The sequence below is a fragment of the Arabidopsis lyrata genome, assembly GCF_000004255.2.
Source record: "Arabidopsis lyrata subsp. lyrata unplaced genomic scaffold ARALYscaffold_6, whole genome shotgun sequence".
Classification (NCBI taxonomy): Eukaryota; Viridiplantae; Streptophyta; class Magnoliopsida; order Brassicales; family Brassicaceae; genus Arabidopsis; species Arabidopsis lyrata.
This window is the reverse complement of record NW_003302550.1, coordinates 8823202-8849029: the sequence shown is the minus strand read 5'-3', so window position 1 is coordinate 8849029 and position 25828 is coordinate 8823202. Positions and strand designations below refer to the sequence as shown.

Sequence of the window (25828 nt, the reverse complement as noted above, 5' to 3'; positions counted from 1 at the left end):
TTATTTTTTCAGTCTTTTGGTTTAATATATTTCTTTTTTTTTTTTGCTAAAATAAGTGATTGCTACATTATTGGAATCGTGCAATAGTGGAAATTGTGGTGGTTCTCCTCCAGCAAACGCCTAGATTTTGACGGTAAATATTGTTATTCAAATTTCAAAACGTTAATTTAGTGTATTTATTTTAACTAAAAATAACAAAAATAAAATTTATTTGAGAGTCGATAATTATATCATGTCATACATGTTATATAAAATTTAAAATTAATATGGTACTTAATTAATTATACAAATGAGGAGGATTTTGTTGTTGTTTTTTGTATTTTAGAAAATAAAAATTGATCTAATATCTAACTGATTAGGTGATGGGCCACATTAGTTTGGGCTTTAAGAGCCCAAGATGACCCAAACGCAATCGAGACTTGTTGAAGAAGCCTTTGCCCTCATCGTCTTGTATAATTTTGGTTGTGGCGCTTCTTTCAATTCGTTTTCAGTTTCGCCATTTCCCTCCACTCGCAAGCTCTCTTTTTGTCCTCTCGCTTACTCTGGTGACCCGGATTTGTTCTGATTGAGAGCGATGACGACAATGGAGCAGCGGAGAAACCAGAATGCTGTCCAACAACAAGATGATGAAGAGATCCAGCACGGACCTTTCCCCGTCGAACAGCTTCAGGTTCAATTTCTTCAGATTTCTTTCATTTGTAGTGGAAATTACCTTCGCGGTGCTTAAAATTCACCAGATCTTGCGTTAATTGAAATGGTTTCGGCTTTAATTCACTAAAAATTTATGCTTTTTTTCTACACTGTGTTTGTCATCGCGATGTGAAAAAGGTGTGAATCTGAGCGAGAATTGGGTTTCGCTATGGTCCGTAGAGCAGAAATGTTTTAGGGTTACGATAAAAATTGACCCTTTTTGGGGTTTTTAGACTTTGTCTATTATATGTTTAATTCGTGCCATTCTGGGCAATTTCTCTCTTGTTGCGACTCCAATGTCATATAATCTATGGGTCTTCTCAATTCTTTTGATTTGTGTCCATAAAAGGGAGATGAATCAGCGTGTTTTGTTCTTCTGGTTAGAGTCTTTGGGTTATATGCTATTTCATCTCTTTAATCCTTCAAAACTTCAGGCCGCAGGTATTGCTTCTGTTGATGTAAAGAAGCTTAGGGATGCTGGTCTCTGTACTGTTGAAGGTGTTGCTTATACTCCAAGGAAGGATCTGTTGCAGATTAAGGGAATCAGTGATGCCAAGGTTGACAAAATTGTAGAAGCAGGTAAAGAATTTGCTTTCCTTCTCTGTTAAATACATAACACCTCTTTGATACTTTTAGAGTTGTGTGTTTCTTATTTGTGTTTTCTTCTGTGACAGCTTCAAAGCTAGTTCCTCTGGGTTTCACTAGTGCTAGCCAGCTCCATGCCCAGAGACAAGAGATTATTCAGATTACCTCTGGATCACGGGAGCTCGATAAAGTTCTAGAAGGTTGGTGCTGGTTTCTGGTGCATCTTAAAACGGCATTTTGCTATTGTGATCTTACTTTGCCGTATTCTCAACAGGAGGTATTGAAACTGGATCCATCACTGAGTTATATGGTGAGTTCCGCTCTGGAAAGACTCAGTTGTGCCATACACTGTGTGTAACTTGTCAGGTAAGAACACCTTTTCTGAATTTACCACTCAGCTATTGTTGCTTTTATAGCAGGACTCAGTGATCTTGAATTTCTTCTTACATTATGCAAAATTGAAATAGATATTCACAATAAGGTTCACGTTTAAATGATTAGCTTCCCATGGATCAAGGAGGCGGAGAGGGAAAGGCGATGTACATTGATGCCGAGGGAACATTTAGGCCACAAAGACTCTTACAGATAGCTGACAGGTATGTTATCTTTGTAACGCCAGTGAGATCACAATGAGGTTCTTGAGACTGAATAATCCGCAAATAATCAAGTAAAATGATGCAGGTTTGGACTAAATGGAGCTGATGTACTTGAAAACGTCGCCTATGCGAGGGCGTATAATACTGATCATCAGTCAAGGCTTTTGCTTGAAGCAGCATCAATGATGATTGAAACAAGGTGTGTTGAGTTTATTTTGGTTATCAGTTCCATTATGTCTATCATGAGAGTGCTAACTTTGAAAGTTACTATGACTCTATTGGCACAGGTTTGCTCTCATGATTGTCGATAGTGCTACCGCTCTCTACAGGACAGATTTCTCTGGAAGAGGAGAGCTTTCAGCTCGACAAATGCATCTTGCAAAGTTCTTGAGAAGCCTTCAGAAGTTAGCAGATGAGGTGAACATCAGTACTAACCGTTTCCTTTCCAAAATTGCTCTGAGACACCATCCTGAAGTATTCTCTCTTATGTTTAATGGCTCTAGTTTGGTGTGGCTGTTGTTATAACAAACCAAGTAGTTGCGCAAGTAGATGGTTCAGCTCTTTTTGCTGGTCCCCAATTTAAGCCGATTGGTGGGAATATCATGGCTCATGCCACCACAACAAGGTCTGTAATGTTTGCAAATTCGATGATCCTTGTTTCTTTTTTTTTTTTTTTGAGGGTTCATTGGCAAAATGTGTTTGTTATGATACAGGCTGGCGTTGAGGAAAGGAAGAGCAGAGGAGAGAATCTGTAAAGTGATAAGCTCGCCATGCTTGCCAGAAGCGGAAGCTCGATTTCAAATATCTACAGAAGGTGTAACAGATTGCAAGGATTGATGTTTGTGGCCACACAGTGCCTTGCTTCTCTCTGCCTTCTGTGTTTTTTTTTTTAGCAACCCCTTCACTTGTATTGATGTCAAAGAACCATTTTCTTTAGTTTTTTTTTTTTGTGAACTGTTGATCAAGTGTACAAGTAAGTGAATGGAGTAAAAGAACTTTGTAAGTAGGTTTTTCGGGTAATGAAAGTTTCTACCCTTTTGTGTTTCACAAACGCACACAGCCTCGTGGTTATACAACAAACTAATATTATATTACTTGGTGAACAATCAATATTTAACCAAAAGAATCGCTGTGGTTGATATGAGTCAATTTTATTTATTTTATTATTTCGGTCAATTTTATCTGTTTGATAATTGATTATCTATTAAATGCATGAGAAGTAAAATTTAGTTTTTTGTTTGATTACTCAAAATAATAAAAAGTGTAATCAAAATTTAACTTTTTGTTTGTTCTGCAAATGAAATTATCTAAATTATTTCATTATATATATAAATATGGTTTTTCCGTTAGAAGTATGAATTTGGGTAATTTATTAGTTTGCATACTTGGCTAGAAATTCACATGGTAACTTATAGTTTTCCATCCCATGTTGAACTATAAATAGTTTAGGAAAAAAACAGCAACATATTATGCAGTGAGATGGAATGCATATATTTTTTTTTTTTTATAAACCCTATCGGCTATCCGGTCGGCTCCGGTAGGAACGCACCGAGGTACTACATAGTGGACTGGTCCACCGTGTTAACGGTTAGGCCCTTACGGGCTACCACTCTGCATATCCCGAGTTTGGAATGCCTTCCGACTAAGTGTCAGGGGTAGTCAGGCCACCTGCATTTCTGGCTACCAGGTAAACCAATTGGGCCAACGTCCAACTGACAGACTTCCCAAACAAATGTGTTTTTGTTTCCAGGGAGAATCGAACTCAGGTTTGGGAGTTTCACCCTTTTCCAAAGCTTCCTCTGCCACTAGACCACGGATGCTTGGACCATATTGACCATTACTTACAATTAAAATGCAAACTGACGATTGCTTACAGTTACATTTCTAACGATGTACTTAAGGGACTCAATAGTTTTGAATGGAGACATAAACAAAAATAAATTAAAGTAAGAAATTGATAGAGTTCTGCTTCAAACACTTGAGAGCTTCCATAAGCACATCAATTCTGAACAATTAGATCACAAACTTTGCCTTTCTTCACCTCCATGATGGAGGCTCCATCTAATTAACCAATTAAAGAAAAATAAGGATTATAACATTTTCTTGATAAAATAATTGTGTCAAAAACATGAATTAGTTCCTCTATATAATTAACTTCAGCCGAATTCAACTAAGATGGACATGAATACTCTCACATAGAATGTTGTTACACTCGCAAGATCGAATAATGGTGTGAATCAATTAGACTAAGCAAGAGCTAGCTTTAGTTTTTTTTGGGCAAAAGAAAGAGCTAGCTTGGTTGATGATTAAAAACTTTTGGAGATATGTAAACTAGGGTTTTGTGCAAAAAAAACCCTCCAACTCACTCATTTTTGTAGTTTTACCATTCATCTCCGAAAAATACAGATTAATACTACGGAGTCTAAAATAATACGCAATATAATCCTTATACGTATATTGTAAACGTTTTTCCGGTAACATACATTAGATTTGTAAATTCTAAAAGTGGAGTTGAACTCTTCATCGCGAGGGCTTCGAAATTAGGTTGTCAAAATTTTATGAACTTGACGGTAGCGAATAGGAGTTATACGTCGTCTCTCTCGTCTAAAAATTAAATATTTCAAATTTTTAGATAAGAAAACTTTATGTGGAAGCTCCATTGGTTGATCAATGGTTAATTAATGCTTCTACACCCAGAGGTCTGGGGTTCGAGTCCCAGATACTGCGATTTATTAATAAATTTACAGATTATTGGAGGCAAGTATGCAGGAGATCTCCAGCGATGTACAATTATAGCCGTTCGCCAGGATTCTACGCAGAGAGGGAAGTGTCTATCAAGAGCATGAAGAAGGAGGTGAAGGAGATGTCGTCTGTCATGGATCTAATAAGGGTCGGAAGGAATTGTCCGTTGTAAAATCGTATATGTAACAATTCTCATAATTTGCAATAAATAATAAATCCAGACGATAAAAAAAATAAGATAAGAAAACTTTATATCTAGAGATTTAAGTGTGTTACTACAACTTAAAATCTATAAGCTTAAAGTTATGAATGATGTAAATATAATTTTATTTGCATAAATTAAATTATTAAACTATTTAAAATGTAAATTTATTTATAGATTAAAAGGTTGTGTTATATAAAATTATTTTTAATTTAAATATTTCAGCGCATCTACAAAATTTGGTTTTGAATTTTGATAGTTTGAAATTCATTTTTAAAAAAATTTCTATTATAGAATTAAATAGTACAAAATTTACCGGTGTCATAGTTTTTATTTTATTTTATCAAACGTCATAGTTCATGATTAAGTTAAAAATAAGGATTACATGTGTGACTTGAAAATTGGAAGGAAAAAAAAAAGAGAGTAATAACTCCTCGAAAGTGCAGCTATTCCATTAGAGTCCAGACAGCTGTTAGTATATTGCTTCGTCACGGGCTCCTCTCTTTTTTTTTTTTTTTTTTTTGAAAGAAGAAAGAAATTGTGGTTTTGTTGCGTCGTCTCTCTCTCTCTCTTCTTCCCCGATCCAATCCTCGACACAAACAAAGAAAACAGCTGAGAAACTATTATCATCATCATCATCTCTCTACATCATAAACCCTTGTTTGTTTCTCTCTCTATCATCTTCTTCTTCTTCCTCAATATAAAGTTGTCTTCTTCTTTTTCAAATTACCAATTCGTTATCTCATCTTCTGTGTCATCTGCGAATCTGAGCTTCCTTGTTCGTTTGGGAGTTGTGATCTCCGTGATCGGGTCTCTTTACTTGCTTACCTGTTTTCCGTTTCTATTAGTCTCGCATTTGTTCTCGATTCGAGAGCAGCTGTTTGTTTTCGTCGGTTTTTCTGGGGCTGCTTGATTGTTTTATTTGTTCTCTGGATTTTGGAATTTGGTGAATGCTCCGGCGAGATAAATTCTCTCAGCCCAGCGTCTTGGGCTTAGATCTGTAAATCAAAGTTCATTGTCAAAATCAGCTATGACCTCATCGCCATCAATGGAGAATGGAGGCTCTGGCTCCTCTGGATCATCTGCTCTTCTAGGCTGTATGCAAGACTTCAAACTCTTCGAGACTCAATCGGTAAATATAAACTTCCACTTTGAGTATTTTCACTGCCATTTGTTTGCTTTTCTTCTCACATGATGAATCAGCTATTATTGTTTCACTATAGATATTTGTAACGAGGTTCATGGACTGTCACTAACATGATTTCTTTTTTTGCAGAATTTCTACATGATTGGTTGGAATGGTAGTGGAGTCTATAGAATACTAAAGATAGACCGCCTCGATGCGTCTGAGCTTAATCTCAGAGAGGATTCGACTGCTTATACCAAAAAAGAATGCTACGAGTTGCTTAAACGGATACACGAAGGAAACAAGGTGACTGGTGGACTCAAACTTGTCACTGTTTGTTATGGAATCATTGGTATGTGTTTTTCTCTCAAGTTATGTTTACACAAGAGTAGTAGATGGTTTTACTTTACAGCTTTGTTCTCACAATTTGTGTTTTTTTTTTTTTTGGGCCTTTTATGTGTTCTTTAGGGTTCATTAAGTTTTTGGGACCATACTACATGCTGCTTATAACTGAAAGAAGAGAGATCGGTGAAATTTGTGGTCACAGTGTTTATGAAGTGTCAAAGAGTGATATAATTGCATTGCAAAATTCTAGCGTGCTTTGCAACACTGCAAATTCAAGAGACGAGAACAGGTATTTTGATTTTTCTTTGTCTACATTATGCTTTTTTTTCCTTAATATATTGCAATCCCATTACTGAAGAAAGGCTTTAGCAAAATTGCACCCTTCCACCCATTATATGAATTTATCCCTTGTTTTTCTCTATCTGATGATTCCCACTTGTTGATAAATAGGTACAAGAGACTCCTGTGTATGGTGGACCTTACAAAAGACTTCTTTTTCAGCTATTCTTACAATATAATGCGAAGTTTCCAGAAGAATATATGCGACCATGAGAGTGGAGGTACTCTCTATAAGAAAATGTTTGTGTGGAACGAATTCTTGACTCGGGGAACTCGACATCACCTTCGGAATACCCTGTGGACTGTACCATTGGTGTATGGTTTTTTTAAGCAGGTAAGAATTGTATGTTTTTCTGCACCTCACTTACTACCCCAGAGGAAAGAAAGTTTGCCCGAATTCAAATACAAATATTATTTTTCTTTTGTAGTCTTTTTATATGTGTACCATTTTCTTTAGGATCACTATTTTGCTTCCCTAAATCATGTCCTGTCTTGCCTAAAAGGTCTTGAAAGAATCTTTTTGTGTCACATGCAAATTTTTAATAGATGATTATCATTTTTGATATTCTTGGTCGTGCTAGATACAGCTATGATACTCTTGCATCTTTATTTTCAAATACGTTCATTGTTTAGATTCATGGATGCTGAACCTTGTTTTGCTGTGCATGTAGACAACACTTTCTGAAGCTGGACGGAATTTCAAACTCACGCTTATTGCTAGGCGTTCCCGCCATAATGCTGGAACCAGGTATCAGATTTCATCACTCCCTAGTTTCTAGTTCTGTGGTAAACATCACCATCATAAGTCGCTCTGTATTCTACTTTTTAGCAGTAGCATGAAATCATTGCAAATAAAGTTCACACCGTTAATCATATAAGAATATTTTTCCATCTCGAGGGCCCTTCCAACATTATGAGTTGTAAATTATATATCTTTAAGTTATTATACTTCTTTTCTCTTAAACTCCTTATGATTTTAGGTACTTGAAACGAGGAATAAACGAAAGTGGCAATGTTGCTAATGATGTGGAAACAGAGCAGATAGTGTCTGAGGACGTTCCTGTAGACCGTCCCATGCAAATAAGTTCTGTTGTACAGAATCGTGGCTCAATCCCTCTATTCTGGTCACAGGAGACCTCACGGATGAAAGTTAAGCCTGATATAGTATGTAAGTGTTATTATACTAAATAAAATACAGCCTGTTCATCTTTGTCCCTCCCTCTCTTTTTTCTTGTGTTTGAACACCTCAATTTCAATTCCAGTGTCAAAAAGGGACCTGAACTATGAGGCAACTAGACTTCACTTTGAAAACCTTGTGGAGCGATATGGAATCCCCATCATTATTCTGAACTTGATCAAGGTGAGTTGCCTAATCTAGCTTGTTTTCACGTTCTTATTACGCCTAAATTATCACTTCCTGGGTACTTTTGTTTTGGCAAATGATGCATCTTCTTACACCTTATTCTAGTTAAACTATCAATGAAACGAACTATTGTGCGTGCATTATGTTTGTCATGCTGTCACACCTCAAAGCTTTCACTGATGTTTCTTGTTACTTTTGACAATCAATAGACCAACGAGAGGAAACCCAGGGAGTCGATTCTCCGGGCAGAGTTTGCTAATGCAATTGACTTTATAAACAAAGATCTGCCGGAAGAAAATCGGCTTAGATTCCTCCATTGGGACTTGCACAAACATTTTCACAGGTATCCTTTTAATTTGCGTCCCAGCTGCTTCAAATAATGAATATCTATCAATACATCTTTAGATAAAAACCAGTTTTCTCTCTTCTTTGTCTTTGTTTCAGCAAAACAGAAAACGTATTGGCACTTCTTGGAAAAGTAGCTGCCTGTGCTTTGATGCTAACAGGGTTCTTTTATTATGAACTTACACCAGCAATGAAGCTTGAGGGTTATATGAGCTTGTCTTCATCTGAGTAAGCCTTTTCTCTTGACTTCCTGTAGCTTACTTGTTCATCATATAAATTCTTCTCCAAGTTATATGTTGCGGTCGGTTTTTTTTAAGATGAACCTTGTCAAAGTAGTTCATGCAATTAGTCTTCTAGTTTATAAGTCCTCTCCTGCAAATTGGATAACTTGTTAATTGTCACCAACTATTTGCTTATTTGTTTTACTCGTTGAAAATGGGTAATAGCATGCAATGACTTGGTGGAAAATGGTGTTATTGAAATATTTCTAGTAGAAAAGTTATTTTTCCTGCAGCTATATAGTAAACACTTACAATACTAATGTCTTTAAATTGCAGTGCGGATATGTCTCCACATAATAGTTCTGATGATGATAGTAGGGATTGTGACTCATTAGAGAAGAGTTTTCGCCCAAGTAAGAATGTTGCAAATGGCGATTATGATACAAAGCCTAGCAGGCTCCAGAGGGGAGTGCTGAGGACTAACTGCATAGATTGCCTTGATCGTACAAATGTTGCCCAATATGCATATGGTTGGGCTGCTCTAGGGCAACAGCTTCATGCTTTAGGAATTAGAGATGCTCCAACAATAGAACTTGATGATCCTTTGTCTAGTACTTTAATGGGGTTATACGAGAGAATGGGAGACACACTAGCTTATCAATATGGTGGATCTGCAGCCCACAATAAGGTAATTCTATATTTACTTTGTTTTTATATGTCCAGACATAGCGTCAGACTAATTTTGTTCATGTTCATATGGAACTGTCTCATATTAAGTCTTCTGCTTGAGACAGTTAGTTGATACTAAACGCTGGGCTGTTAATTATGCAAAAAGTAGATTCCATTTAGTCTCAGTTGGGAATGATTCATGACTGGCTCCATGAGATGAATTGTATCCCTTTTCTCGTCAACAATTTTTATTGTTCACAATTAAATAACAGGCGTTGCCTTTTTTAAAATAAATCTAAGCTCATGAAATATCTAGTGTTATTTGTACATCCTTGTTGCTCGGTCTAACAGCAGGAATCCTTCATGCATGCTGATCAATCATCTCTTATATTTGAACCTACCTTTAGCAGACACTTTTTAGCTGACATTATTATTATGATCTGATTCTTATGTTAGAATCAGCATGAACGTGATTGGTAAATTTTAAAATGTTTTTCTTTTTGAATCTGTTGGAATTCATCACTTGTGATGATATTGCTGTAAAGAAAATCTGGTCTATTTTCTGACCTTGGTCTTTGATGCCCAAGAATTACAAGGGACCTTTGTTATGTCATCTATGTTATATCTAATCACAACTGTGCCCTCATTATTTTACTTTCTTGAAAGGATATCGGACTTTAGTTAACATTCATTTTGTAATCTGTATCATTGTTTGTATTGATCTTCTGCAGCCGACTCAAGTTACCATTATGTTCACTATTGTTGGGATACACTTTGTTTATTCCTAGAATTTCTGGTGTGCAATAGGTTTTTAGTGAAAGGCGAGGACAGTGGAGAGCAGCAACCCAGTCACAAGAGTTCTTGAGGACTCTGCAACGTTACTATAATAACGCATATATGGATGCGGATAAACAAGATGCCATTAATATGTAAGCTGCTCTCTGTCACTCATATATATCCATGTTACGCGATGATCTCTTAGAGTCTTACAGAAATTCTTTGGGCCTTTGTGAATTTCTATATGCAGATTTCTTGGTACTTTCCGGCCTGAACAAGGGAGTCAGGCGGTTTGGGAGTTGCGTTCAGATTCCCACTCCAATGGACGAAGTGGAGAGATAAGCATGGGGGAAGATGAAAGGTAGGTTCTGTGACTGCAAACTTGGATTTCAGAGATTCAACAATAATTAGCTTATATAATTAGTTGCTGCCATGTAGGTAGAAAGTTTTTTTGAGGTTTCCATTCTCTTCTTTAGACATATTTTGATGATTGTATGAGTCATACGAGTTCTAATATCGTATACCTATTTGCAATGCATTAAGATTACGAATTTGAAAAAATAGGCTCTATATATTTCGATATTATCCATTCACTGGAATGTTTTTCTCCACCATAACTTCCAGTTTAGATCCTAAAAACTGTTGTGACCATACGAAATTAACATATGATTTAGATACAAGGAGGTATGGGCTTTTGTTTTGTTAACTGCATCGAACTGTACCTTATTCTGTACTCTCTAGCTTAAGAATTTGCTCTGTTTCCATCTTTATTAGCCTTCCTCTAAAAGTGAACAAAAATATATTGACTTTGTTTCGCATCTATGATCATAGCTCTTATTACTGTGTTTCCAGGTTTCTTGTGAAGAGATGCTTATCAGATGGGAATATTCTCCATGAAAGTCACACTCCGATGTCCGCAATGAGTAGGAAGAGTGAAAGCATATCACATAAAGGTTTTGTGTCGTCACACCAAGTGACTCATATAATTTCAGAGTCATCACCAGATATGCCAGCTGCCGGTGATGTAACATTATCGAGGTTTGTTTTAATCTTTCTTTCATTGTTCATCATTATAGCTAGATAATATCTGTACTACTGGTACAGTTAGCTTGATTGTCCGTGTATGCATTATAATTTTGCTGGGTGCAACTCTGTTGTGCTTGTCAGTTCTATCCATGATTATAAGCTCATATATTCATGAGGTGGTTGTCTTTACTCTTTATGCTTCATGTAGTTAAAGATTTTGTGTCTGCTAGTACATAGTAATACTCATCTTTCTTGTTGGTCTTAATATTCAGCTATAACATCTTTGTAGGTGTACTCCGTCAATGCCTAGCACACATTTTTTTGGAGATGTCCAAAAAATTCAACATAATGGTAGTAGCTCCATTTACTTGTCCGAGCAAGAAGATATGTCTAGTGTCTCAAATTTTGTTGATATTGAGTGGCTTTCGTCGTCGGAAAATCTGTGTGAGAACGATCAATTGTCCAGGTAAAATTACTGTGCATTAAAGAGATCAATTTATGATTTAAGCAGTCAATAGAGCAACCAAATCTCGTTACATAGAAGCTTAAAATTTCTACATTTATAGCATTGTATCGATCATCTGTCAAATACTGCGTAGGGTTTTCAGTATTGATGAGTAATATAACAATAATAGCTTATTCCTCATAATTGATCAACAATTTTTTTAGTCACGGCTTAGTCAATGTTACTACGTATAAGATCATGCAAGTCACATTGCGTTCTTTTGGCAGGCCGTCAGCGGTTACAATATACTCAAACGCGGAGACGTCTTCATCAGAGAATATTATCACTGAAGCAAAACATTCGACGCCAGCTATGAACGAGAGTGGATCAAGCAGCAGGAAGGTCAGTCTTCAAAATTCTACTTTGCATATCTCCCTAGCTAGTTTTGTACAGTGAGAGTTGGTGTTACTTAAATAAGCATGTGCGATATACTCTCTGACATCTAGCTTGAATTTTTATCCATATTATATCTTCTCTGAAACCTGGATGAACCAAAATTGGAAACACGGGAACTAAATGTTGAACGAGCTCAGATTGTAAGCAGATGCTATACTAGAATCGAACGAGCAGAGGATATCTAATAGCTGAACCTGTCACAAATAGACGGTTTTGTTGACCCTCCTCTATTACTAAGCATGTAGTCCTTGTCTGAGAACGTTAAATGGCTAGAGTCTGGCCAATCTATATTAGTTAATCTAGTGAAGTAATCTCAGCAGTGTGATTTCATACGGTATTGTATGAAAGGCACTCGGATTGTTTACCATATATCTCACTGCACTCAAATTGTTCGATTATTTTGAAAGGCGTATACTGTCATTTGGTTACTTCACTTGAAACTCAACCGGATTTATTTCCTTTGGCAGGGAAAAGAGCCAGTGGAAACCGAACTGTCTGTACACACAAAGATTCTGGATGATTTTCCAGATAGCTTTAAACAATGGGTAGCATACGGGGAAGCACTCTGCCATTGAAGCTCTATCAACCTTCCATTTCCAACAAGAACATACTTTGCCTTCACCATACTTAAGGTCTTCTTGACATTTGGGTATAACGGTGCAAACATGGAGAAGCGACTGGTAGAAAAGAAAGATTGGCAGTACCATGTATCTGAGGCTTCACGGTGATGGCCAAACGGTCAAAAGAGATTAGAACTATTAAGAGGAGCAAATACTAAATAAGCTGAGAAGTTTGAGTTTGCAGTCTTGCAGAGAAAAGGAAAATTTCATCTTTATGGAGAAAGGAAATTAACCTTGTGATAATCTGAGACTTTTGTTAGGGTCTTTTTTTTGGGTTTGAAGTCTATGTTGTAAATATATCTGTATGATTGTTAATCCATCTTGTAAGGTCTTTACTGTTCGGAAAAAAAAATCCATAACATTCGTATAACCTGTAGTCGCTTCAAAACGCAACTGCATTTATGAGTTTGCGTTTCGCCGTCTGGAGAGAGATCTAAATGCTAATTTTCTGTTTGTTGTGACTGGCCTTGGACTTCAATGGTTTAAGAAGTTATCTTCAAATTGGTAAGAGGATCTTTCAGGGCTTGTCCTTTAGGTTTTGAGCCAAGTTACAAATTGTTCGACATCTTTCAGGGATCCACACCATCCTTGCATTGCCTAACTCGACCAAATGATTCTCTTTTGAATAGCAAGCATATAGACTGTGATGTGAATGATTTGCATAACATTATTATTTGTTTTCATTGTTCCTAAAAAGACAAATTCCTAATTATATCCATATTAATTTCAAATTATATTAAATCTTTTCTTAATATAGATGAAACGAAAGTAGTATAATGCTAGAAAAAAACATATCATATCATAAAAATTTCTGACCTACCATGTAAGTGATGTATAAAAGCTAGATGTAGTATGAAGATTCTCAATTCTTCTGTAAAATGCTAGAAAAAAACATATCATATCATAAACACACGAAGAATGAGGAAAAAAAACAAACATGCAAAAAAAACCTGACACATGGATTTGTCTCTGACGAAATTATAAAATTTCATATCATATGCAATGGCATATTTGCGTCTTTAATTTGAAGAACAGAAAAATACAAACCCTCCATTTTTTTTAAGAAAATCAACGTGATAGTCTGATAGATATCGTGGTTTGTTAAAAGAAAATGATGGATGATTGAATATAGCAAAAAAACTTTTACTATTTTTTTGCTTCTTGATCCTGTATCAATTATCGAAGAAGATGTAACTTCAATTCCAGAAATTAGGCAAACCTAATGGAAATCATGTAATGTTTGACAACTACCTAAAATACCAAAAAGGAACTTCATATTTTTGAAAAGACTTTTTTTTTTTTTAAGTCACATTTTACGCTAATTTTTTTTTGTCTAACTACTTTCATATCATCATTATAAGTTGAATTAGAACATAATGGATTTGATTGGTGATATAGGAAATGGTGACATGCCAAGAGTTTTTACTTTTTAGGTGTTAGTGTTAGAGAAAAATTTGTAAATTTTAATTTCGATTCGTAAAATTTAACAAAAACCAGTGTAAACTAAATAAAAATTTTATTACATAGCTTCTTGTAGAGACATGAATGAACTAAGAAATCACAAAAATTTTATATAAAACTTTTTGGTCTACACATCAAAATTTGTTGCATGTTTTTTTGGGTGGCAGAAGCATCTTATGCTGATTTTTTTCTTCCTTTTGGATATTCTCTTAATATAGGTAAGTACAGATGCCTAGCCTAGACCCATTTTACAAAGAGCTAAAAGTAGCCCAAATTGTTAGAAGAACCATACAAATTGTACCAAGTAGTTGAGATTGAACCTGATACCGGAAAACTAGTTGGTTAGGGGCAACGGTCAACGGATACCAACTAATTAACAATTGAACCAACTCTTCTCATCGATAAGATCGAGAATGGAGAGGTTATCAAGGCTTTGCAGTAGTGAAAAAAAGAGATTAATTATGGTTTTGGTATGCCGTATGCATAGCCTTGCGGTGGGAGAAGCACCGGCGAACCAAAGCTGGAGAAGATCATAGAGACATGTCTTTTTTGTCATCTTGAAAAGAAAATGCTCAAATAAAAAAGTTTGATACTAATATATTTTATTCACTTGAGTATTTTTTTTTCGTTTCTTTTTTACCTAGTTCGCTCCAAGAAATAACTTATTACCAACCAAACAATTGGTGTTGTAAAATCAGCTGCTTAGACACCTTGCAATTTTCTTAACATTGAAAAAACCTATATACTTTTTTTGTGAATTAAGAATTTTTGTTGTTCAACAAACTAAAGATTAGTAGTTGAATCGTAAATATATATTCTTTATAAAGATTACTACTGTAAATCTATTGACTTACATGATGCATTTACACAGGGGCCCACGCAACAAAGTTTGTTTTTCATTACATACCTCAAAGATAATGGTTGGGTGGAAACTCTATTGCTAATTGGTACTTATCCAATAGCCAGGGATGTAATCATAATTCAATAGCAAGCATAATTTTACATGTCCGGCCATGTCCGGTATATGGACCAGAATAGTACCGCGCCGGAGAAGGCAAGACTTCTTCTCCAAGTCTATTCTTGAATAGATTTATGAGAATTTGCATGCAGGTGAGAATGTAGGAGATACGTCGTTGTCTACTCTATTTGCCATGGCGGTTTGGTGGGGATGGAAGTGGAGATGCGGTAATGTCTTTGGAGAGAATGGGAAATGTAGGGACAGGGTATGCTTTGTGAAGGAGTTGGCAGCTGAGGTCACCAAAGCTAACTTGTTGAGCACAGAGCAAGTGTATAAACCAGCTCGGGTGGAGAGGATGATAGGGTGGGTAGCTCCGACAGCGGGATGGGTCAAACTCAATACTGATGGTGCTTCCCGTGGTAACCCGGGTCCTGCCACCGCGGGAGGTGTTCTTCGAGATGGTGACGGAGCTTGGTGCGGTGGTTTTGCATTGAATATCGGTCGATGCTCGGCGCCGTTGGCAGAGTTATGGGGAGTGTACTACGGCTTATATCTAGCTTGGGATCGCAAGGTTTCTCGGTTGGTGGTCGAAGTGGACTCGGAGATGGTTGTCGGTTTTTTAAAGACGGGGATTAATGATACGCACCCCCTGTCTTTCCTAGTACGTCTGTGCCACGGCTTTATATCTAGGGACTGGATTGTCCGGATTGATCATGTGTATCGAGAGGCTAACTTCCTCGCTGATGGGTTAGCCGAATTCGCTTTTTCTTTGCCACTTGGCTTTCATTTGTTAAACTCTGTTCCGGAGGCTGTTGCTTCGGTCATGAGTGCGGATACTATAGGGACTTTGTGTCCGCATCGCGTTTGCGTGTAATGTTTCGTTTTATTTTATTTTAATAATATCCCGTTTCTTACCAAAAAAAAAAGAAAAGAATAATTTTACAAGGATCTACTCAGCTTTTATATATATATATATAGATGAATTATATATCTACCCCATTCCACTTCTTCTAACTTATTTGCGGAACAATTTAATTTTCTTTTTTTTTTTCCTTTTTTTTTCAGCAACCATCTAAAAAAAAAAGAACCCGAGAACTAATACCGCTTTCACTTACCTCAAAAGCGAAAACCACCCCACAGGAAATAACAGTGGACTGTGTTAGTGGATACCAAATGTTACTTTGTATGTACGACATTGAATTAATCAACTGTAATTGGATAATCCTTATCCTAATACAAATTTGTTCTTTCTAAAGATTTGAAATACATCCAATCAAGCTTTAGAAGCTTTGGCTTTCCTTTTTTTTCTCACAGCCAAAATATTTCCTTAATTCATTTTTTTGGAGGTAGAAAGCCTTTTTTTCTAAAGCACATAATTTTCAACTTTCCAAAATTTTAAATTCCACAGCCAAAATACTACAGCACTAAAATCTACAGCCACAACAAATAAACCTACAGTCATATTTCTACAGCAAAAAATGTAAAGCTACAGCTGTTACCAATCAGCCCTTTATCTAAGTCCCTCCTGTTTTGTTGGTATAGCTCCTAGATTCACAAATACCGTCATTCCACGTGAAAACCCAACACGTGGTGGTCGATAAATGGATAAATCTATCTATTGACGACGACCATTTACAATTTTCTTTTTAGAAAATGCTTCCATCACAACAAATCATTAATATGTAACCAATGGGTATTGATAATTTAGCAAATGGATAACTAAAATAAAAACTTGGCAAATTGATGACAAAACCATTTGTCCCTTCTCGAACATCCAATAAAATTGGATGACAAAACCATTAACGTAGTTTTTTGTTCCATTAGAAGCCTGAAACCGTTTGAACTTTTTTTTTTATTGCACCATATGCATTTACGTGCCACACTATGATGGTGCTAATGAAAATTACTAAAGGGATTAATTACTACGTTAGATGAATTGTGAACCAGTAAGCAAAGTGATTGATCACCAAAAACTACTAGAAAAGAATCATAAAATAGTTATATTTAAAATAAAATAAAAACTCAGTAGGTTTATAACTTTTATAATATCATTTATCATCTAGGTTATTAGTAACATCAATCTAGTGCAGCTAGAAACGTAAGAAACGGACCAACAGTTCATGGATTTATCAGTCTAAATAGATTCTGTAAGACCTAACTAGAAAATGTACGATGCTAGCTTGGCCTTTGGGTAATGCTACCTAGTTATGGTCAAGTTGCATTTGTATTACAGAGTGATCAATGTCAGTCTTTGTAATATTGTACTATATACTGTACACACATCAATTTTATTATTATGCATAGGGGTGTCAAAATGGTTAACCCAACTCAACTCAACTCATTACCCAATGAATTTAAAATTAAATGAGTTTATGGGTTGACTCAACGCATAGTCTATGCGTCATATTTGAGATGATGAGTTTTTATTGTTTTCCTTGTATGTATGCTCTAGTGATCTAATTTCCCATCAACTTTTTTTCTTAGGGTACATTTTCATTTATCAAAGATTGTAGATAGAGATATTAATTTCTAAAATATGAGTAAGAAGAAAGAAGTCAGGATTTAATTAATTGAATTAAAGAAAGAAAAAGAAAGAAAAAAGATTTAACATAACTAAATTAATTATTTTCCTGAAAAAGTCTAGGTAGAAAAGTTTTCAAAAAGGAATCATGGAGTATATAGTCACAGCTTATTCGTCAACCAATTAGAAGTTTCTTATAAAAAATTAGAAAAAACAAAATAAAAGACAACACAGATCATTTACAATTAATAATAATAAAAGATAAATATTTTTGCCTTTTTGAGTAGAAAAGTTCATTTACTTTTAAATTTAAATATATTTTTATTGCATAAATATTTCAAAACTAATATAACTATTTTTTATTTTTTTGCATTTATTCAAAATTAAAAATAATCTAATACTTTTAATAATTTCTTTATCATATTTATTCGAAAATTTTCTATAAACTTTATTACAATGTTTCAATTTAATTGATTTAAACAGATTTTCCATAGAGTCAAACTTATACTTTATGTAAGTTTAAAAACTGTGGTTTGGACGTGTGGCACACTGAAAAACTATTTCTTACTTTGGTTTATTACATATGATATTTGTGTGTAATTAATTTTTCTTGTTTGTCAAGTCTTATTAAGATAGAGAGATATCATTACATACCAAATGTAAATGTCTTGTTAATCCAAAGATCAGTGATATATCCAATATATCTATTCTATTTAAGGGGAAAAAACATTAGTGATTGTTTTATTATTCATTTAAGGAAGATGTACACATTTCGAGAACTTTCTTCTTTTCCTAAAATGCCCTTCTCATTGGACTTTTAAATCCATTTATATCTAGTTTTCTGGGTTTGGAGCCCAAGAAAAAAAACGTAAAAGGAAACAGAGGAAGTAAATGATTTATTTATTTTCATATCAGCTTACCAAAATTTGTATCAAACTTTAAGAATTCGTCTCTCTATAAATCTGAAACATATTGAACATAACCTCCATATCTCACTCAAACCACTTCTCTCTACTCCAGGTTCTTTTCTTCTCTTCTTCTATAGTCTTTAAATTTTGGTTTAAAGTTTTTCTTGATACATTAGTTTAATCATGTTTAGTTCTAATGATAGTTAGCGAAACAAGTTTTTGTGTTTCTTTCTGGGTTTATTTTTTCTTGAAAAATAAGATGAATCAAACAACATCTTGTCCTTTTCCTTAGAAAATTCTGTCCTGAAAAATCTCTGGTTAGTAAAAGAACACCAAAACGTTTTTATATTCTAAAGAATCAGTCGTGATTTGTATTCTATTTTCTCGCTTTTTTTTTATTTTTTAGAGGAATTTTCTCATAAGAGAATTTTCCAGCTGTATTGCAGAAAACAAAAGAATATCACGTCCAACATTTTCTTTAAATTTATTTAACATTTTCGGAAAACTCTTTTGCATTTTGAATCATTTTCTCGCGAAAAAAAAAACTCCAAATATGGAATCCACTATAGAGACTTTTGACTGTTCAAGAAACTATATATACATATTTAGTTTTTCTTTTAATTTTGCCAACAATCAAATTTTCTTTTAATGTATTGTATGACGTGTACCAGGATTCTTATTTGTTTTTGTCTTCATTTTATATGTCTGCATCCACTTTTTTATAAGTCACACATTTGGATTTAAATTTGACAAAGATGTTTTGTAAACACCATTCCTTTAAAATGGATGGTGGATAGAAATGTTTATCAAAAAACTAATGAATTTGATAGATAAGATTGTTCTTTAAAACATCATCTTCAATTTTTAAAACGTCAATGTTCGATGTCGGCTAGTAAATATTTTAATGTCTAAGTCCAAACGAATTTTGGTTTCGCCATGTGTAATCGTAGAGGTCAAGTACGTGAATATAATAACCTCTACCTCTAGGGTGGTTTCGTAAAACTTTGGAAGCGTTAAGGCTAAAAGAGTAAAATAAAAAGTCATGTTTAATAATTTTTTTGACTTTTAGTTATAATATCTTGACCTTTGTATATAATCCATAGTTTTTCTTTATATATAATGTGAATGTGGAAAAGCACAAGACTTCCTCTTTATATATTCATCGATCTTATTAGTTATTACACTCTCTCTTCTTTTTTTTTTTCTCTCTGCAGTTTCCAAAAACTTTTTTCCACTGTTTCTGCGTCTCTTTGAATCAATGGCAAACGCTGAACGTATGATAACGCGCGTCCACAGCCAACGTGAGCGTTTGAACGAAACGCTTGTTTCTGAGAGAAACGAAGTCCTTGCCTTGCTTTCCAGGTATTTTCCTTTAATCACCTTTTCTAATGGCTTTTCGAGAAAAGAGTCTGATCACACTTCACATGATTCTTTTAGGGTTGAAGCCAAAGGTAAAGGTATTTTACAACAAAACCAAATCATTGCTGAATTCGAAGCTTTGCCTGAAGAAACCCAGAAGAAACTTGAAGGTGGTCCTTTCTTCGACCTTCTCAAATCCACTCAGGTACATTGACATAAATATTAAAGAATGGGTAGTGAAAGTTTTGATCCTTTTTAGAAAAAAGTTTTGATCTTTTTTGGTTTGGTAAAAAACAGGAAGCAATTGTGTTGCCACCATGGGTTGCTCTAGCTGTGAGACCAAGACCTGGTGTTTGGGAATACATAAGAGTCAATCTCCATGCTCTTGTCGTTGACGAACTCCAACCTGCTGAGTTTCTTCATTTCAAGGAAGAACTCGTTGATGGAGTGTATGTAACCATTTCTCAACTTCAAGTTCTGTTTTTTTCCTGATGCTGTGATCTCTCTGTACTCAACAATGGCATTTTGATTTGCAGTAAGAATGGTGATTTCACTCTTGAGCTTGATTTCGAGCCATTCAATGCGTCTTTCCCTCGTCCAACACTCAACAAATACATTGGAAATGGTGTTGAGTTCCTTAACCGTCACTTATCAGCTAAGCTCTTTCATGATAAGGAGAGTTTGCTTCCATTGCTTAAGTTCCTTCGTCGACACAGCCACCAGGGCAAGGTATGTGTTTAAATCTCTCCTACATTAAACCTAGAATCTTGTTTGAATGATTTGTGTTTTTGCTGTGTAGAACCTGATGTTGAGTGAGAAAATTCAAAACCTCAACACTCTGCAACACACCTTGAGGAAAGCAGAGGAGTATCTTGCAGAGCTTAAGCCCGAAACACCGTATGAAGAGTTTGAGGCTAAGTTTGAAGAGATTGGTCTTGAGAGGGGATGGGGAGACAATGCAGAGCGTGTCCTTGACATGATCCGTCTTCTTTTGGACCTTCTTGAGGCGCCTGATCCTTGCACGCTTGAGACTTTTCTTGGAAGAGTGCCAATGGTGTTCAACGTTGTGATCCTCTCTCCACATGGTTACTTTGCTCAGGACAATGTTCTTGGTTACCCTGACACTGGTGGTCAGGTCAGAACCATTCTCTTTTTCTTCTTTTAGTATAGATATACACTTTTTTGTGAACAGTCTTCATAGATGAAATCAAGTTTTTTGTATCTTTGCAGGTTGTTTACATTCTTGATCAAGTTCGTGCTCTGGAAACAGAGATGCTTCAGCGTATTAAGCAACAAGGACTCGACATTAAACCAAGAATTCTCATTGTAAGCGCTTAGTTATTGTGCTCTAACCATGGATTCTTTCTGATGTCTGAATCTCACCATGTGTTTTGGTTCTGTTGCAGCTCACTCGACTCCTCCCTGATGCGGTAGGAACCACATGTGGTGAACGTCTCGAGAGAGTTTATGATTCTGAATACTGTGATATTCTCCGTGTGCCCTTCAGAACAGAGAAGGGTATAGTTCGCAAATGGATCTCAAGATTTGAAGTTTGGCCATATCTCGAGACTTACACCGAGGTGAAGTACACTCATCCCCTTCCTCTAGAACCGTGTTCTGTTTTCGCCATTTTAGACTAAAACTGAACCTTTCTTGTTATTTCAGGATGCTGCGGTTGAGCTATCGAAAGAATTGAATGGAAAGCCTGACCTTATTATTGGGAACTACAGTGACGGAAATCTTGTTGCTTCTTTATTAGCTCACAAACTTGGTGTCACTCAGGTTTGGCTTCTTGAATTTAATCTTTAGCATCTATCTTGATGAGATTTGTCAAGTGCTAATGCATTGTGAATTATCTCTTACAGTGTACCATTGCTCATGCTCTGGAGAAGACAAAGTACCCGGATTCCGATATCTACTGGAAGAAGCTTGATGAGAAGTACCATTTCTCATGCCAGTTCACTGCGGATATTTTCGCAATGAACCACACTGATTTCATCATCACCAGTACTTTTCAAGAAATTGCTGGAAGGTGAAGAGAATGAAGAATTGTACTATAATAATAAATAGTTTGTGGTTTCAGTATAAGAAAAGTCTTCTTTACACATTTTGCAGCAAGGACACTGTTGGGCAGTATGAAAGCCACACGGCCTTTACTCTTCCCGGATTGTACCGAGTTGTTCACGGGATCGATGTGTTTGATCCCAAGTTTAACATTGTCTCCCCTGGTGCTGATATGAGCATCTACTTCCCTTACACAGAGGAGAAGCGTAGATTGACTAAATTCCACTCTGAGATCGAGGAGCTCCTCTACAGCGATGTTGAGAATGAAGAGCACCTGTAAGCTTTTTAATGACTCTTTATGTTCATTACACGTTTGGATTGTAGTTCTAATATTTCTTTGGAAACAGATGTGTGCTCAAGGACAAGAAGAAGCCGATCCTCTTCACGATGGCTAGGCTCGACCGTGTCAAGAACTTGTCAGGTCTTGTTGAGTGGTACGGGAAGAACACCCGCCTGCGTGAGCTGGCTAACTTGGTTGTTGTGGGAGGAGACAGGAGGAAAGAATCAAAGGACAATGAAGAGAAAGCAGAGATGAAGAAAATGTATGATCTCATTGAAGAATACAAGCTGAACGGTCAGTTCAGGTGGATCTCCTCCCAGATGAACCGGGTTAGGAACGGTGAGCTGTACCGGTACATCTGTGACACCAAGGGTGCGTTTGTGCAACCTGCATTGTATGAAGCCTTTGGGTTGACTGTTGTGGAGGCCATGACTTGTGGATTACCGACTTTTGCCACTTGCAAAGGTGGTCCAGCTGAGATCATTGTGCACGGTAAATCGGGTTTCCACATTGACCCTTACCATGGTGATCAGGCTGCTAATACTCTTGCTGATTTCTTCACCAAGTGTAAGGAGGATCCATCTCACTGGGATGAGATCTCAAAAGGAGGGCTTCAGAGGATTGAGGAGAAGTAAAAAAAAAAACTCATCATGCCTATATTCTCAAGTTTAGGTGCTGACTTATCTTGTTTGTGTTTTGCAGATACACTTGGCAAATCTATTCACAGAGGCTCCTGACATTGACTGGTGTGTATGGATTCTGGAAGCATGTCTCGAACCTTGACCATCTTGAGGCCCGTCGTTACCTTGAAATGTTCTATGCATTGAAGTATCGCCCATTGGTATGCATTCTTAAACTCTGTTTGCATTGAAAGAATGTAACTTTTGTCTGTCTCTAATGTGGTATTTCTACTATTTCTTCGTGTCTTGTAGGCTCAGGCTGTTCCTCTTGCTCAAGATGATTGAAGAGAAGAGAAAAGACTTGGAACCAGTAGAGAGTTTGAAGAGAGTGGTTCCGGTGTTTGAAGAATAAAACATGATCTCCTTTTGATTCTTATTATCATTCGGATTTGGGAACGCTTTTGTGTTCCTCTGCTTCTTTGTTATTTCAATCATTTGTCTTTGTTTTCCTTTGCCTCTCTGGCATTGCTTTGAATTCTGGTTGTTGGGAGATTTCCCTCTAATTGCAGTAAAATTTCGATTTTTCTATCTTGAAAGTGTCTTTTGCTAAATATTTCTCAATATTTACATATTCCAGCAACCAAAAGCACCGTATTAGCAAAAGAAGTGTGACCATTATTATCGGATCACAAAACAATATCAATATTGTTAGAGTTGGGCTTATTCCTATGCTTTGGACTAAGTTTCAACCTAACAATATAATGGATCTTCAATGGGCTTCTCAATTGGACTTACTTGGGTTGTTGTAACAATCATTTGTCCTATGTTCATTCTTAAATCAAATTTTAACCCTCCATATCAGTCAGCCATGTAGAGAACCCTAACTTTTAAAGCAGGCTATGTTCCATATGGAAAGAAGATGCTTGATGTGAAGCGAAACAGAACTTGGGATATTGAGTCTACCACCTAAAAAGAACTTGTAAATGGCGTTTTAAGATCATACTTTAACTTGATGGTTCAGTGGAGAGATATAATATAAGGCAAGCTTTAACCTACTTGTGGATATTTTGATTTAAGCCTTAGCTTTACCATTTTCACTTCTTGCTTGGTCGAATGTCCTAAACACATAACATGTAACTCACACCTACTGTCTCCCGTAGAGGTACATTCAACTTCTATTCATCTACGATTGTTAGTATGTTACTGATCTTGTGCCAAATTGCGCGGTACAATCAATAATTCACATATTGTATTAAGATTTAAGAGTGTCATTAATTTCATGCAAGTGGAGAGGGACGCATAAGTCAATACACACCAACTTGCACATGTCTTTTCTGTTTTGGTATGTTTGACGATGGTCGATTTTCTCACATGTATAGTGCAACACTCTTTGTAACAAGACGGATTTTCATGTCGATGTTATATAATATAGGTGTGGAAACAACTTGATCAAATAAATAATCTAAGTTGGTAGAAATTGGAGGATATTATTTCTTCTGATGATAACAGATTCGAAGCATCTCTCATTTTTATAACCCTTGTGTCAGAGTTATTTCTTATGATTAGTCCATATCGTTTACATGTATCTCCGATTCTCCGCCGTGTGAATAAATGGATTTATGGAACTAAAATTGATTCTCATTAGGTAATAATAATACTGTATAGGGAGAATTTTTGGGTTCCGACAATATATATTTTAATGATATACTATTTTGAATAAAGACATCAAAGGATCCAAAATGGGTCCTCGCTTACCAACATACACTAAGAGGGAATAAAAACGGTTTTTTAAGTATTTATTATACTTTCGGTATTGTTTTAAAATGTTTCCTCAAAACAAATGTTTGGTTTTATTGTCCACGGGCTATGCACCAATTTAAAGTGGGGAACACACATGTGTGTGCATTTCCCTTTGGTTAAGGCAATTCTGATATATAGAACTAAAGCTTATTATCAACCTTAAGTTCCGTGCTTTATGTTTTTCAAAAGTTTAGATCATATGTCTGCAATAGCAATGTGGTTAACCATTATTTTGAATGGTAATACCCTTTGTAAGTGATGATTAAAACGTTTTAAGAGTTAAAAAATGCGAAAGTGTCAATCATATGTACATACCGGGAGTTAATGCCAATCATGTTTTGAAAGTAATATTACATTATGCATTAAAAAAGTATAACTATTAAGATACACTATATATATATTAGGCATATTCTTTAACCATGAATCTCATAGTGAAGTTCAGACTAATGTTCGAACCTTGTGATAATTACAACAACAATAAAAACTGAATATTCATAGAATAAAGGTTTAAAAGTGGTAAATCATAATTGAAACATAAGAATGGAGTACTCTATCTTGGCCTAGATCCATATGACAAATTCTCAATCACTGTATACCATAAATTAGTTTATTTAAGTCATTTCCCCAAACACTGTTTATACGTTATAAACGCAAATGCTAAACCCAAACAATGTTATTTTGGTTTTTAGGTAAGAACAGTATTTCAATTTGTAAACACTACATTTTAAATTTTAAGAAAACAATTAAACTTTATATATATCTCACTAATTTTGTTATTTTAATTGCAAGACTCCTTACTTTGAAGTTTGATAGAGAAAAAAGAGTCTTTCAACGTTTTGGCCTTTTGCGAAAGAAGAAACTTCAGTCTTCTAAACGGTTCTTCTACAAACTTAAGTCGTCTTGACGCTTTGGCAGGTGAAGAGTCCGCCCCAAAAATATAGAACTTGAAATTTTCACTAACAAATTTATTTTATATAGAGTTATGATTAGTGTTACTCTCATCTTAGTTTCTTCATCTTTACCTGGACTCTTCCGCCAATCTTTTATCTCGCACTTTTATGAAGATTGATAAACTTTCTCATTAATTATATAAGTAGACAAACTAGGAGGAGGTCCAATTTAATATTAATATTTTGGTTACATGATTAGAAAGACATTTGATGCTCTTGTGTCGGCTGATTATGATAACAATTTTACGTAAAAAAAAAAAAAGACAAATCTTCCGGAACTCACATGCTGTAACAGTAGTTACCAATACTACGTAAATAATACTAATAAACTGCACAAAATAATAATGTCGGAGTCTAATC

General features: G+C 35.6%; 3 protein-coding genes across 3 annotated transcripts; all 3 read left to right on the top strand.

Annotated features, from left to right (window-relative positions):
• Positions 1 to 346: 346 nt before the first annotated feature.
• Positions 347 to 2922, top strand: LOC110227152 (DNA repair protein RAD51 homolog 1). The gene is made up of 9 exons (XM_021020510.1): positions 347 to 670; positions 1125 to 1269; positions 1365 to 1475; positions 1550 to 1641; positions 1777 to 1871; positions 1957 to 2070; positions 2159 to 2288; positions 2375 to 2496; positions 2585 to 2922. Exons 1-9 carry the CDS (start codon positions 575 to 577, stop codon positions 2706 to 2708), a joined length of 1029 nt encoding a protein of 342 aa, XP_020876169.1. The 5' UTR covers positions 347 to 574; the 3' UTR covers positions 2709 to 2922.
• A 2542-nt stretch (positions 2923 to 5464) lies between these two features.
• Positions 5465 to 13008, top strand: LOC9310084 (phosphoinositide phosphatase SAC4). Its single transcript, XM_021022173.1, has 16 exons — positions 5465 to 5947; positions 6092 to 6293; positions 6410 to 6575; positions 6737 to 6959; positions 7297 to 7373; positions 7606 to 7793; positions 7888 to 7985; positions 8198 to 8331; positions 8433 to 8561; positions 8891 to 9242; positions 10031 to 10152; positions 10251 to 10361; positions 10853 to 11038; positions 11316 to 11492; positions 11759 to 11873; positions 12395 to 13008. Exons 1-16 carry the CDS (start codon positions 5846 to 5848, stop codon positions 12500 to 12502), a joined length of 2490 nt encoding a protein of 829 aa, XP_020877832.1. The 5' UTR covers positions 5465 to 5845; the 3' UTR covers positions 12503 to 13008.
• Positions 13009 to 18268: 5260 nt separating this feature from the next.
• On the top strand, positions 18269 to 23308 carry LOC9310083 (sucrose synthase 1). The gene is made up of 14 exons (XM_002873970.2): positions 18269 to 18507; positions 19610 to 19757; positions 19833 to 19959; positions 20052 to 20203; positions 20291 to 20483; positions 20554 to 20889; positions 20985 to 21080; positions 21161 to 21334; positions 21420 to 21536; positions 21620 to 21786; positions 21870 to 22094; positions 22166 to 22729; positions 22801 to 22939; positions 23031 to 23308. Exons 2-14 carry the CDS (start codon positions 19654 to 19656, stop codon positions 23061 to 23063), a joined length of 2427 nt encoding a protein of 808 aa, XP_002874016.1. The 5' UTR covers positions 18269 to 18507; positions 19610 to 19653; the 3' UTR covers positions 23064 to 23308.
• Positions 23309 to 25828: the final 2520 nt, after the last annotated feature.